The sequence below is a fragment of the Amblyomma americanum genome, chromosome 5, assembly GCF_052857255.1.
Source record: "Amblyomma americanum isolate KBUSLIRL-KWMA chromosome 5, ASM5285725v1, whole genome shotgun sequence".
NCBI classification, from domain to species: Eukaryota; Metazoa; Arthropoda; class Arachnida; order Ixodida; family Ixodidae; genus Amblyomma; species Amblyomma americanum.
This window is the reverse complement of record NC_135501.1, coordinates 40,898,908-40,913,080: the sequence shown is the minus strand read 5'-3', so window position 1 is coordinate 40,913,080 and position 14,173 is coordinate 40,898,908. Positions and strand designations below refer to the sequence as shown.

General features: G+C 49.6%; 2 protein-coding genes across 9 annotated transcripts in view; one reads left to right on the top strand and one right to left on the bottom strand.

Moving 5' to 3' along the window:
- LOC144132405 (uncharacterized) overlaps nucleotides 1-14,173 on the bottom strand; it is a 273,566-nt gene that overhangs the window by 173,854 nt on the left and 85,539 nt on the right. The window lies entirely within an intron of this gene.
- Atg14 (autophagy related protein 14) overlaps nucleotides 1-14,173 on the top strand; it is a 64,909-nt gene that overhangs the window by 11,593 nt on the left and 39,143 nt on the right. For all 6 annotated transcript variants that reach the window (XM_077664787.1, XM_077664790.1, XM_077664791.1 and 3 more), the window contains 3 exons: nucleotides 164-401; nucleotides 1,530-1,696; nucleotides 6,679-6,829. In XM_077664787.1, coding sequence (XP_077520913.1) covers nucleotides 164-401; nucleotides 1,530-1,696; nucleotides 6,679-6,829 — 556 coding nt within the window. The remainder of the gene's footprint in view (nucleotides 1-163; nucleotides 402-1,529; nucleotides 1,697-6,678; nucleotides 6,830-14,173) is intronic.

Genomic DNA, 14,173 nt, shown 5'->3' with positions numbered 1-14,173 from the left:
TTTTCCTTCAGTCTGCTGATGTTTGTTTTTCCTTTGCCATGTCTGATATCTTGTTCTCCTACCCTCAATGTGGGATTGCATGCAGTATCTACAAATAAATAAAATAAACGTTTGCATCCCTGCATAAACTGGCCAGCTGTGCCCCCCTCTTTTGTGACAACAGGACAGCGGCAACTGCGGCAGGCCCGTACTGAGTGCGAGGCGGCCGAGTGGGATGCGGGGTGGGTGCGGGAGCGGCTCTCGATGCGGTGCCAGCAGCTGGGCACCCTGCGAGAGTCCCTGGAGGACAAGCGCCAGCAGCTGGTCGAGTGCCATCGCCGGCGCCAGGCACTTGTGCGCGCCTACGTCGGAGACCTGGCCCGCGACATCTTCCCCATCGAGGAGCACCCCTGGCCCGACAGGTGGGCTGGTTCTTCAGTCATGGAACTTGCAGATATCTCCAGGGATGCAACGTTTAACAACCTGTGTTCCCTGAGCACCTAAATTCAGGTGCACTTGAACCCCTGTCTTTCTTTTCGGTCACATTATTTTTAGACTGGCCATAATGTAAGTATTTATTGCAGGCTGTTCCACTACGCACGTAGTCGTAATTGATGAAATTTGGACATTCATCGAGGGGCCATGCATGTAAGACAGGAGGGAACAGAAGCGAAGGTACACAGCATTTCTCAGCACCTTTTGAAAGCCGTTGGAGGTTCTCCAAGGCTAAAAAGATTGCAAACCGCTGCTCCAAGGCATCACAATATTTGTGACAGGAAAAGACTGATCAGAAGTTTGAAGGGGCTGTTAGTAGCCAATGCTAGACTGTGTATAGGACACCTCTATCTGCTGATCTTCAGGAGCCAGCACCATGCAAGGAATGACAGAGTGACGAAAAATTCGTAGTATACCAGCGTCGCCTTTTTGTGCCTTTGGCTATTCACTGATTGGGGTGGCCATTGGGAATGGGATCCTAAGAAGCCCTTACCAAGCGGCTAAAGCAGCTGAAATGGTGGTTGCACTGAGCTATAACACAAAGCGTCTTTGGACCATCGGTCAGGATAATGAACGCACAAGTTCCAATCGAAATATGCTTATGCTTGTACAACTCCATTTCGTGTTGTGTGACTGCCAGTGCTCCAGAAGGGGCTGCTAGTATTTGCAGTCTCATAGGCGCGCAAGTTTACGGACAATTTCTTGTTATTTGGAATAGGTCAACAACTTGGATTATACGACAGTTGTGTAGTGTAGTATCTGTGCTCAAAACCAGTGACCACCGTGTGTTTCTTTTCACTTATGAACATACTACATATATTTCCTGAAGGGTTTTCTCATGATGATAGTGATTGTTGTATCAGGACATAGCATTTTGTTTTATGAAATGTGCCTGACCTTATTATCTAATTTATCACATTGGTGCCCCTGCTTTGTTGGAAGATGACTCACCTGCAGTAAAAGCACATTTTTTGAACTGGACAAACGAGCCGGCGACGAAGTGCAGGCCTTTTTCTGTACCTGAGGTTGGCAAGTTTTGGGCTCTGCGTGTGCAGTGGCACCAGTGATGGTGGTGGCCGGGAGCTTCGGGAGCTGGAGGAGGCCCAGCAGACGGTGTACGTGCGTGGCCGCTGGGTGCACCTGGCACGCACCGAAGGCTGCTACACCCTAGTCGGGGTGCAGCTGCCCACCAGCGGGGACTACTCCCAGTACTGCCACTGGCGTGAGTCTCATCATCCACCCACCCAGATTCAAGTGTCCCGCTTGGGGGCAACCCCACTGGAAACGAGGCAGTGTCATCAGCAAACCAGCGGTGCTTCACAATTTCTAATTGGGGGACTACGTTCGCTCTGCACTCGCTGCGGATACTTAACGGCATGCTTACACATGCCTCCTCCGCACCCTGATTATTCAGTGTCGCATGAGAAGCCGCCGCGGTGGCTCAGTGGTTACGGCGCTCGGCTGCTGGCCCGAAAGACACGGGTTCAATCCCGGCCACGGTGGTAGAATTTTGATGGAAGTGAAATTCCAGAGGCCCGTGTACTGTGCGATGTCAGTGCACATTAAAGAACCCCAGGTGGTCGAAATTCCCGGACCCTTCACTACGGTGTCCCTCATAGCCTGAGTCGCTTTGGGACGTTAAATTTCCATAAACCAAACTAATCAATGTCACATGACTGGTGATATTTCAACTGAGTAAATGCTATTTTGTAAGTTGTGAAGAATATATAGTTTAGGCAAATCAGGCTGTGATATGGGCCCTTCGTTTTTGGGTAAAACCCGATTTTGCCCAATTCTTGCACTCGGGACGCATTTCTTAAAAATCGGGTAAGTCCGATTTCTCCCTGAAAATAGGCCTTCTAAACAGTGTTGGTTTTGCAGTTCACAGGGCTGAAAACACCACAAGGAAATTTTAGGACATCCAGTGCTTATTTTAGAGGGGTATCTTCAATGAACTTGTAGCTCAAGCTTCTTTAACGCTTGTTTTCATTAGGCTGATGATGAATTTGAGGATAGCTTCTAAAAGGTCTGTTTATAGGTGAGAGGCCAAAACATGACTACAAGCAAGGCTTCTGTATGAAGCACTGCCTGCACTAACGACACCCTGATACAAGGACGTCGCATGTAAAATCGTTGCTATGATGTTGAATGTTTTCACACTGCACAAAGAAACAGAAGCCACAGTCTTGCTCAGACTGGGGAGTGCTTCACAGGCAAACTACACTAAATATATTTGTAATAGATTAGGAAAAAAAAGATCGTTGGTAAACAGTATTTTAGTGGGGACAATGATTTTCATGTTTACAAAGTAAAGAGCAAAAAATGGGGCATTTTTTGTTTAGCAAAAAAATTAACTCTTATAGTAAACTGTCTTTTGCTCGAAAAAGTGACCCGGAAAGCACAAACTATGGAAATTTTTTTTCTGATTAAGATGATTTTAACTTGAATTCAAGCTGGAAAAATATCGCCCGATTTTTACTGCACAAATTTAAAAAAAAACCCGGAAATGAAGGGTCCTATTTATAATAGGTAAATTAAAAGCATTATAATAAACTGCACATCTCCAACCAAAAATGTTAACTTTAACCCAACGTTTCGAAGCCGACTCGGCTCCTTCATCAGGGGTGACTGAGGGCAGTAGCTAGCGTCTTTCAAGTATGGAGCGGAGGGGAGGGGTGAAAAGAACGACAGCTGTGACGTGCAAGACGTGGTGGAGGGGGAGGGGTTTTAGGCTGTTAGTCACGCTGGCGCACTGCAAGGAGGTGCTGAATGGCGACTTTTTTTCGTTGCGTTGAAGAACGAAGTCCATGGGCATATACTGGGGGCAGGTTTCCTTTTGTGCGGTTGATATTGTTCGGGGTGGTTTGGATTTGCGAGGATTCCAGAAGGAGCCTCTTGTGGTAATTTGTTTCGGTTCCGAGGATGCGGGTCTCTTCAAAGTTGATTCTATGGTCGGAGTCCTCGGAATGTTTGGCTACTGGATTGCGCTGTCTTGAGAATTTGCGCACGTCGTTCTTATGTTGCCGAATTCTTTCTTTGAAATTTTTGGTTTCGCCGATGTAGCTTGCGTCGCAGTCGGCGCATGGAATTTGGTAGACAATGCCTTGGGCTCTTTCTCTCGGCGGCCGGTCTTTGGGAACAAGTAGGCAAAGCACAACAGTGTTTGTGGGCTTGTGCGCAACCTGGAGACTCGATTTTTTCAGGATTCAGGCGATGGTTTCGCTGACACCTCCGACATAAGGTAAAGTGACGTATTTTGGTGGTGGGGTTGGTCTTTGTGCGTTGATTTCTTGACGAATGTTGTGTTTTTGACGTCGAATGGTTTTTTGAATAAAGTCTTTTGGGTAGCCGTTCGCTCTTCAACGCAGCGAAAAAAAGTCGCCATTCAGCACCTCCCTGCAGTGCGCCAGCGTGACTAACAGCCTAAAACCCCTCCCCCTCCCCCGCTTCTTGCGCGTCACAGCTGTCGTTCTTTTCAGCCCCCCTCCCCTCCCCTCCATACTTAAAAGACGCTAGTTACTGCCCTCAGTCACCCCTGATGAAGAAATCGAGTCGGCTTCGAAACGTTGGGTTAACTGGTTAACATTGAAACATTAACATTAAACATTAACATTAAACATTAACATTGAAACATTAACATTAAAAGCGACTGGTTAACATTTTTGGTTGGAGATGTGCATTATTATAAGTTTACTATAAGTCTTCAAACCCAACCAGACAGGTAAATCTGTCAAAATGTTTAGTTTTCAAATTAAAAGCAGGATGCCTTTTTTTGAGAAAAACTGTAGGATAACGAGTTTGGTCGGTAGTCATTACAAGCCTACACTGCGAAGTCCGTATTGCTTTTTGCGTCATCCGTCTCCCTCAAGGCTGCCAGACCAGCTGGATCGTTCCACTGTGCATTCACCACATCTTGTGTGCTGGAAGCCTGCTCATACATACGCTGTAGAACCCCGGCATAACAAATTTGCATACTGTAAAAGCTTGTTAATTCGACCCCTGTTAATTTGGAAATGCAGATGATTTCAACCGCTGGCTCGGTCCTGTCCAGCACTCATGTATTCCTACGGCTTGCTAATTCAGACGCTGTGGGTCTCCCAAAGGAAGGCTGTGCCCAGTTGTGACTGGCATGGCAAGAGATTGTCAGTATAGCCCTACTCAAAACCTCAGGTCCAAGTTGCTGAGTTGTTCGTGCACCTCTGATGTATGCGAGATTGCAGGCATGACGGAAAACAGACAGCCCTGTCTCCAAGAACGATTCAACCACTTAGTTTCGGTTTCACTTTTCTGAGCTTCATGCCAGCCCGCAGCAAGGGCAGCTTGACAAGCCAGCGTCAGCCAGGCAAGCTAACCCAGCTGAGCACCGTTTCAGATGCTGAGTGGCGCATCACTGCTTTTCCCCTCTTCTTTTTTTTTCCCCTCACCTCTTCCGCTCCACTGAGCCGTTTCCTTCACTTCAGCCTGCTTGGTTTCAGCGCACCAGAAACGTGCTCGCGCTCGTCACGTGCTGTTCACAATTTGTGCGGTGAAGCTTTCTCGCACGCAGTGGTTCCATTCATGGTGGGTGTGATGCGGTAGCAAGGAAGTGCCACCACCTTGCACCGTGAAGGATGCAGGAGGTTGTTCAGATTTGAGAGTGGTTCTGCTTCAGTGCTCCTGATAGTATGCTGCAATAAAGCATTGATGGGATTCGTAAAAATAGTCACTGCCACGCTGTTCTCATCTCAGAATCAGGCAACGAATGCCCAGTCTTTCACCAAATAAATTTACCATGATGTAGGCAGTTCTTGACAGTTTTTTTGGGGATTATTCGATCATTGGAAATTTCAAATAATTCAAACATTTTTCCCGGTCCCTTAAAGTTCGAATTAGTGACCTTTTACTGTATGCATAGTATAAGCCCAGGCAGTACCGGCGGACCCAATTTCATCTTACATAGATGACGGTATGTTTATTTTCGTTTACGGCAAAGATATCTTTAACCCTCTGTAAAGCGCAAGCTGTATGAGTGTCTCATGTGCATATAGGTATTAAAATACCATTCATAAGGGCTCTAGAAAGTGCATGACATCACTGTCAAGCCATTTTGACCACTGGTTTTGTAGAAGAAAGGGATAAACATCTGTGCGAACGACATTGTGAAAAGATCACTAAATGTGGTAAATATCCTTACATCGATGATTTCCACATGTAAGAAAATTTATAGTAGGATTGAAAATTATTTCAAGAAATATGTTAAAGCAGTATTTTAAAAATTTAATTTGAAAAACAGTTATTTATTTTTCCCACCAATATGGGCCATGTCAGAGTGTACACACCCGTGCTTGTAAAAACATATGACACCAAGAAAGCCTATTAGTGAAAGGGGAGAAACGTGCTGGATGGTTTGGTTCATTGTTCGGTAGTACTTGGGAGGCGGGGCAAAAATATGGCACATAGGAGCACCGTTGTCAATTTGTCGGCAGTTGAAGCAAGTGGGGCAGCGTGAGTCCTGCTGTCCCACTAAGGGTTAATAAAGATACGACTGTAGTAAACAGCTTTTGGCCATGGGTACGCACTTATGGTGGAATGATGACTTACTGCAGAAAGTCTTCAGTGGGCAGGTGACGCTCAAGTCTGTACATGTGTCAGCAAAGAATGCTGTTGTGGCTTCTCTGCGACTGGTCATTTCTCGACGGTAAGGTGGCCTTTCTCAATGGCATCAGAACAGAGCACTGTGTATGCCCTCAGTGTCTGTCAGTGGGTCCCCAATGCCATCCCAATGCAGTTTTCACTGTTTAGCCACATGTGTGCTTCATCGTGTTGAACTGCATGAAAATGAGCACAAAAGCAGTTGACGCAGACGGCCTGCATGTGTTGAAGTACAGCTGTGTTTGCTCACACAAAATCATTGCAAAATCATTACTGGTAGGAACATGTAAGCCTTACTCACGAGTATAGTTATGGCCACTCTTTTCCCAGTCTTCTGAACCTCATGCCTGTGGGGTGCATGCTGTCTACGGCTACCACATAAATGTGACTAGCAGACAGCCATGTGCATTCAGACAGAATCATCGTTGACAGATGCACCAGCTGTGCCAGTACTGGTGTGTCATACTGGTACGGTTGTGTACCAGTTCACTGAGCTGATCAGTGAGTGTGTTTGTGGCCACCCGTTTCTCAGCCTGTTGATTCCCCCTTTCCGTCATGCAATGTTGTGTGCAGTGGCAGAGCAGCAGGAGCGCGCGTGGCCCGCCCCCGAGGAGCCCTGCAACGTGGGCTACACGCTATCAGCAGGGCTCATGTACGCCGCCCAGATGGTGGCTGTCCTGGCCTTCTACCTCGATGTTCCACTGCCCCACAGCCTCTGCTACAGGTATGAAAGTTTGTATAAATGTATCAGTGTGTACAAAAGTAAGAGACCTCCTTTTCCAAGAGAACTCCGTCTCCAAAATTTAATAAAAATAAATAAATAAATATAAATAAAATATAAATAAAAATAAATAAAATTCCAATAAGGAAGGGCGTCAGGCAAGGAGACACGATCTCGCCAATGCTGTTCACCGCATGTTTACAGGAGGCATTTCGAGGCCTGAATTGGGAACAGTTGGGAATAAGAATAAATGGAGAATACCTAAATAATCTGCGATTTGCTGATGACATTGCCTTGCTGAGTCACTCAAGAACTGCAAATCATGATCAATGAGCTAGACAGGCAGAGCAGACCGATGGGTCTAAAATTTAACATGCAGAAAACCAAGGTAATGTTCAACAGCCTAGCAAGGGAACAACAGTTTACAATTGGCAGTGAGAGCCTAGAAATTGTGACGGAATACGTCTACTTAGGGCAGGTAGTGACAGCTGATTCGGATCATGATAGGGAGATAACTAGAAGGATAAGAATGGGGTGGAGCGCATATGGCAAATTCTCGCAGATCATGAGTGGCAGTTTACCAATTTCCCTCAAGAGGAAAGTGTACAACAGCATAATCTTACCAGTACTCACCTACGGGGCAGAAACGTGGAGGCTAACGAAAAGAGTTCAGCTTAAGTTAAGGACAACGCAGCGAGCCATGGAAAGAAAAATGATAGGTGTAACGTTAAGAGATCGGAAGCGGGCAGAGTGGGTGAGGGAACAAACACGGGTTAATGACATCCTAGTCGAAATCAAGAGAAAGAAATGGGCTTGGGCAGGGCATGTAATGCGAAGGTAGGATAACCGCTGGTCCTTAAGGGTAACGGAGTGGGTTCCAAGAGAAAGTAAGCGTAGCAGGGGGCGGCAGAAGGTTAGGTGGGCGGATGAGATTAAGAAGTTTGCAGGCAAAGGGTGGATGCAGCTGGCAAAGGATAGGGTTAATTGGAGAGACATGGGAGTGGCCTTTGCCCTGCAGTGGGTGTAGTAAGGCTGATGATGAAATGAAATCCAGGGTTCGACGGAAACTCGTCTGGTCGGGTATGTTCATGGCGGAAAATCTTCAAGCGCCGACCAATCGTTAAAAAGGATTACATTTCGGCCCCGGCTTACGGGGGCCTTGTTCACAATGAAAGAAAGACAGGAGTGAAGGTGGGTTATATAGGTTTCATGGTATGACGCAAGCAGCGGGAGTATATCGGGGGTAGATTGCCTTCGTTGCGATTAAGCGTGTTTGCCGTCGTCTGAATATAAAAAGATTCTAGGTAAAGCCTTGTCGTCTTGCTCTTTTCTTTTCCGATTATCTTCGAGCCGTCCCAGTCGAGGTCATGGCCCTCAGAGATAGCATGATCAGCCAGTGCGTTTGTTGCCACGCGCTTGTTCTTGACATCATTGTGGTGCTGCTGCAATCTTTTCCGAAAATCACCTGTTTCACCGATATAGACATGCTCACAATCAGCACAGGGAACCCTATACACTATGCCCGGGAACTTCTCCTTCTTTATCTTGTCTTTCACTGTAACCAACGCGTGTCGCAGCTTCTGCGTGGGTACATGTGCGACGTCGACTTCGTACGACTGGAATATGCGGGATAAACTTTCACTTACTCCGGGGACGTAGGGTATCGGAATCCTTTTCTTCTTCTCTCGCTGGGGTTGCTGTGGCGGCGGGAGAGCTAGGCGATTCTCGGATTTTCGTATAAAAGAACTGGGATAGCCCGAAGCCATCAGGTCACGGCGAACGGTGTCCAGATCTGTCTTTTTCTCTTCCAGCGTAGAGCAGAGGTTCTCCGATCGGCGGACAAGCGAGGCAACAACCGACTTCTTGTGACAGGTCGGGTGTACGGAACTGGAGTTGAGGTACATGCCAGTGTGCGTTTCCTTCCTGAATACACTGGATGATATTCCAGGGCCGTCGCGTTTCACCAGAACGTCCTGAACAGGCCCGTTGCAAGCCGCTTTGGTGTTCACGTTGTTTCGAAAGCCGAACGCCTTCTTCTACAAGCTAGGATCATGGTCTGCAGAGAACAGGTCCGCTCACTAAAAAACCAAGCCTTCTTCGCACGCCGCCGGCTCGAGTGCAAGTGCCCCGATGATTTTGCCAGCATCCAGCTGCACGCCAACTTCCATGCTGGTTTCCGCTCACGTCGTGACGAAGCCGTGAACAAGAGAAAGCTTCAAAGGCTACTACCTCGTCGCATGGACATTTCCAGAACTGCTAACCGCACCACTGTGCACAACCTTTCGTCACAGAAACTGGACGACGCTGAGCTCTCAGTGTTGAGCCTCGGCCTCAATTTCAATTTGGGACCAGAGCCGGACATAAAAAAGATGGTATGCGCCGTGGAAACTGCGGTCAAGAATGTGGAGCCGTCCCGTCGCAATGAGGCACGCACCCGTGTCGTCAGCGTGCTGTCCAAGCTGAACCGGCATCAAGGACTTGATCCTCTTTTGCCCGAAGAAAGAAAGGCACTAAAAAGATTGCGCGGCAATGAGAACATCGTGATCCTGCCCGCGGACAAGGGAAACACAACGGTCGTCTTGGACAAACGAGAGTACGTGAACAAGATGACGAGCATGCTGGAAGATGAGATAACCTACATGCCACTTAATCGGGACCCCACTTCAAAGGTGCAAAGGGACATGCAGAAACTTCTGGTTGATGTCTTCTCCTTTGTCCCGCCACAACACAAGTCCCTCTACTACTTCCTCCTGTGCCACAATGGTTCCGCTTTCGCTCTGTATGGACTGCCAAAGATCCACAAAGAAGGCAACCCAATGCGCCCAATAGTCGATTTCACCCGCTCCCCGCTTCACAAGCTGTCGAACTATTTGCATCGTGTTATCTCCCCTTTGGTTGGTAAAAGCGAAACGCACGTGCACAACTCACACGACTTCATTGAAAAGCTTCGCAACATGGTTGTAGAGGACGACGAAATTTTGGTGTCATTTGACGTGAAGTCACTGTTTACGAGCGTGCCCACTGACCTGGCCGTGAAGGTTTGCACAGATGCGCTCCAGGCGGATGCAACCCTACCGGAAAGAACACCCATTGAAGTTCCAGACCTCAGCAGACTTCTTCAGTTCTGCTTGTCAAACACCTATTTCACGTTCCAGGAGAGCATATATAAACAGGTTCATGGTACGGCTATGAGAGCATCAATTTTTGTGACCGCTGCGAACTTGACAATGGAGTCACTGGAGTCCCGCGCCCTTTCATGCTTCACACTGCGCCCGAAAGTCTTTCTTCGTTATGTGGACGACTGTGTCTGCATAATCAAGAAATCGGCTGCGAGTACATTCCTTTTGCACCTGAACAGCATGGAACCGGCCATACAGTTTACCACGGAAGAGGAAGTAGATGGCCGTCTGCCTTTTTTGGACGTTCTGGTGAAACGCGACGGCCCTGGAATATCATTCAGTGTATTCCGGAAGGACACGCACACTGGCATGTACCTCAACTTCAGTTCCGTACACCCGACCTGTCACAAGAAGTCCGTTGTTGCCTCGCTTGTCCGCCGATCGGAGAACCTCTGCTCTACGCTGGAAGAGAAAAAGACAGATCTGGACACCGTTCGCCGTGACCTGATGGCTTCGGGCTATCCCAGTTCTTTTATACGAAAATCCGAGAATCGCCTAGCTCTCCCGCCGCCACAGCAACCCCAGCGAGAGAAGACGAAAAGGATTCCGATACCCTACGTCCCCGGAGTAAGTGAAAGATTATCCCGCATATTCCAGTCGTACGAAGTCGACGTCGCACATGTACCCACGCAGAAGCTGCGACACGCGTTGGTTACAGTGAAAGACAAGATAAAAAAAAAATTCCCGGGCATCGTGTATAGGGTTCCCTGCGCTGATTGCGAGCATGTCTATATCGGTGAAACAGGTGATTTTCGGAAAAGATTGCAGCAGCACCACAATGATGTCAAGAACAAGCGCGTGGCAACAAACGCACTGGCTGATCATGCTACCTCTGAGGGCCATGACCTCGACTGGGACGGCTCGAATATAATCGGAAAAGAAAAGAGCAAGACAACAAGGCTTTACCTAGAATCTTTTTATATTCAGACGACGGCAAACACGCTTAATCGCAACGAAGGCAATCTACCCCCGATATACTCCCGCTGCTTGCGTCATACCATGAAACCTATATAACTTACCTTCACTCCTGTCTTTCTTTCATTGTGAACAAGGCCGCCGCAAGCCGGGGCCGAAACGTCATCCTTTTTAACGATTGGTCGGCGCTTGAAGATTTTCCGCCATGATGATGAAATAAATATATTTTTTTGTAGGACCCTCTTTCCCTGTTGCACTGCAGTCTCCAGTACAGTTGTGGCACGCACACGTTGTGGGGTTTGAATGGGGAAGATAAGTACATTCTCCCCACTCAATTGCGGCTGACACGGTTCAAAGCCGCCCGAACCCCACCTCGTGCTCGCGTACGCAACCGAGAGCTCGCCGACCACGGCGGGCCTTGCTCTGGGGGAACAAAGGAACGACACATTGGCTGACACAAACAGGCATTTATTGCTACAGCAACAACAACGCCAGCTAGCAACAAGGTACACTAATGAATCAAGGTCGTCCGACTCACCAGCAAGGTTCCGAGCGAATGTTCGCCCGCGCTAGGGCAAGGGATATAAACTCCGCAGGCCGGACGGGACGAGTACGGGAGCCTGTCTCCCCGTCGCTCCTAAGCCCGCCGGCGAAGAGCGGAGCCGCGAGCGACACGTCCGCCCGGTGCCGACGATCCCAGCCCCAAGCCCCCCCTTTCCCGCGCGCGAGCTTTGGCAGTCTCCGCGCAGCGATGCCGGCGCCCTCTCTTGCCAGTTAATGTAACTCACAAGGGAACGCACTCAGCCTCGAGGTGAGACCGCCGCTGCACGGTGCCTCGCGGGAAAGCAAACTCGGGGGGCTGCAGGGCAGGTCCCCACATCCCCCCAACCTTAAATAGACCCACGCGCCTGAAGGTACATGCTATGGAGGAGTCTCCTGGTCTTCATGTCCTTGAGGCACGTCTTGCAGCGGAGGTCACACCGACAGCGTCCACGCAGACTTCCTCGGTATTCCGAAGGCGGCGTGAAGGTCTCCGCTGGGACGACTCGCATGGCCCGCTGACTACCGTGTCCGCAGGCCCGCGAATCGAAGGCCGGTGGGAAAACTGCAGGCCAGGATCCTGCAGTAGTCGTCAGGGCAGCAGCAGCCGGAGGTGACTGCTGACTGGTCTCGCCACAGCTGCCCCGGATGGATGCGGCGAACAGGATACAGGCCGCTCCGTAGCAGCAGGTGGCAGCGAGACGATGTGCACCGTACCGCAAGCCGGGATGGCTCCACCGGATCTGCAAAATTGCCGAAACGCTCTCGGCGTGCCTTTAACGTAGGCCACGGGAGGGGAAACGGCATCCGCAAGGGCCTCGTGGCGCAATGCCTAACTCGCTAGCAAAACGTGTCGGCGGCTGTGCAAACGCAAAGTTCGAGTGAACAAAGCTCTTTCTTGAGTTGAACGAGACTGCTCTGTTCGTGCGAGGTTACAAACAAACAAACAAAAAACATGCGGGCAGCAAAGTGCGCCCCCTCTCAATGACACGGTCCGGTGGTCGCGTCTCTTTTAACGTGGTGCAGGCAGCTCCGAAAGCCTCAGGCCTAACTACCACTCCGACAACGACCGTGACCACAACAAAGACCCGAAACGGGTTATGTGCGCGCAGCCGCGAGGAGATGTCAGCTTTGTGGGGTGATCCTACCGCGCTCACTGCACAAAGCAGCTTCTGAGCGGTCGGCGCCCACCGTATCGGACGGTGTCGGAGCGCCCGGTGCCGAGCTGCAATACCAGCGAGCTCGTAGCGGCACCCGTGGCCCCAGGCCACCCGGCTCCCAGAGCCGCGACTCCCAGAGTCGAAAAAGAGACAGTAGAGAAAATATATACAGAAACTCAGACCACCCACGCGGCTTCCGTATACTCACTCGCTTCGGGCTCGGCAACTCCGCGGGCGCTAGGCATTGCACTCCCTCGATGCGGACCAAGTGATTCTCGCGAAGAAACTCCAGGGAAAAAAATGTGCTGAGCATGTCGAAAAGTTCAAACATGCTGCAACGCAATACACCTCGCGCCCAAGAAAGCATGCCGCAGGTCCTAGCGATCAAAATTCACTCTAGGCCTAGTACTTGTCAAGTCCGGACAAAGAGCATTCCTCGAACCGGACCGACAGTCGTCCAATGTTCCAAGAGCGGGCCCCACGTTGGGCGCCAGATGTGGGTTTGAATGGGGAAGATAAGTACGTTCTCCCCACTCAATCGCGGCTGACACGGTTCAAAGCCGCCCGAACCCCACCCCGTGCTCGCGTACGCTACCGAGAGCTCGCCGACCACGGCGGGCCTTGCTCTGGGGGAACAAAGGAACGACACATTGGCTGACACAAACAGGCATTTATTGCTACAGAAACAATAACGCCAGCTAGCAACAAGGTACGCTAATGAATCAAGGTCGTCCGACTCACCAGCAAGGTTCCGAGCGAATGTTCGCCCGCGCTAGGGCAAGGGATATAAACTCCGCAGGCCGGACGGGACGAGTACGGGAGCCTGTCTCCCCGTCGCTCCTAAGCCCGCCGGCGAAGAGCGGAGCCGCGAGCGACACGTCCGCCCGGTGCCGACGATGCCAGCCCCAAGCCCCCCCTTTCCCGCGCGCGAGCTTTGGCAATCTGGATGGATGGATGGATGGATGGATACGGCTGAACCCTTTACATCGGGCGGTGGCTCAAGCCACCTAGCCATGTCTTGTGAAATTTTACTCCTGTCTTGCTTTTAGCCACCAATCAGATAATCTCCGCTTGGTTACTTCTAACTTCTTAAAATCCACTTTCCCTTCACTATCCCTAAACCCCACTGCCTTGGGTAAGTCAGCCCCGCTGCCTTCCACTGTAGGGTGAAGCCCTTTACAGAAAAGTATCAGGTGTTCAGCTGTTTCCTCCTCCTCTCCGCACGCAATGCACAAAGTGTCTATCTCCTGGTACCTGACTCTATACGTCTTAGTCCGCAAAACTCCAGTCCTGGCCTCAAACAACAAAGAACTTCCCCTACAATTATCATAGATATTTTCTTTGACAATTTCCTGTTTAAAGGTCCGGTATGTTTCTAGTGCCGATTTCGTCAGCATCCCTGTTTTCCACAAAGCTCTCTCTGTTCCTTTAACCTTTTTCTTAACCGATAATTGCTGATTTGCCCCCTTACTGCTGTCCAGATATTTGCTTGTCAATTTTCTAGTTCGCTTTCTCCATTTCGTGTCAACATTCTTTATATACAGGTATCTGAA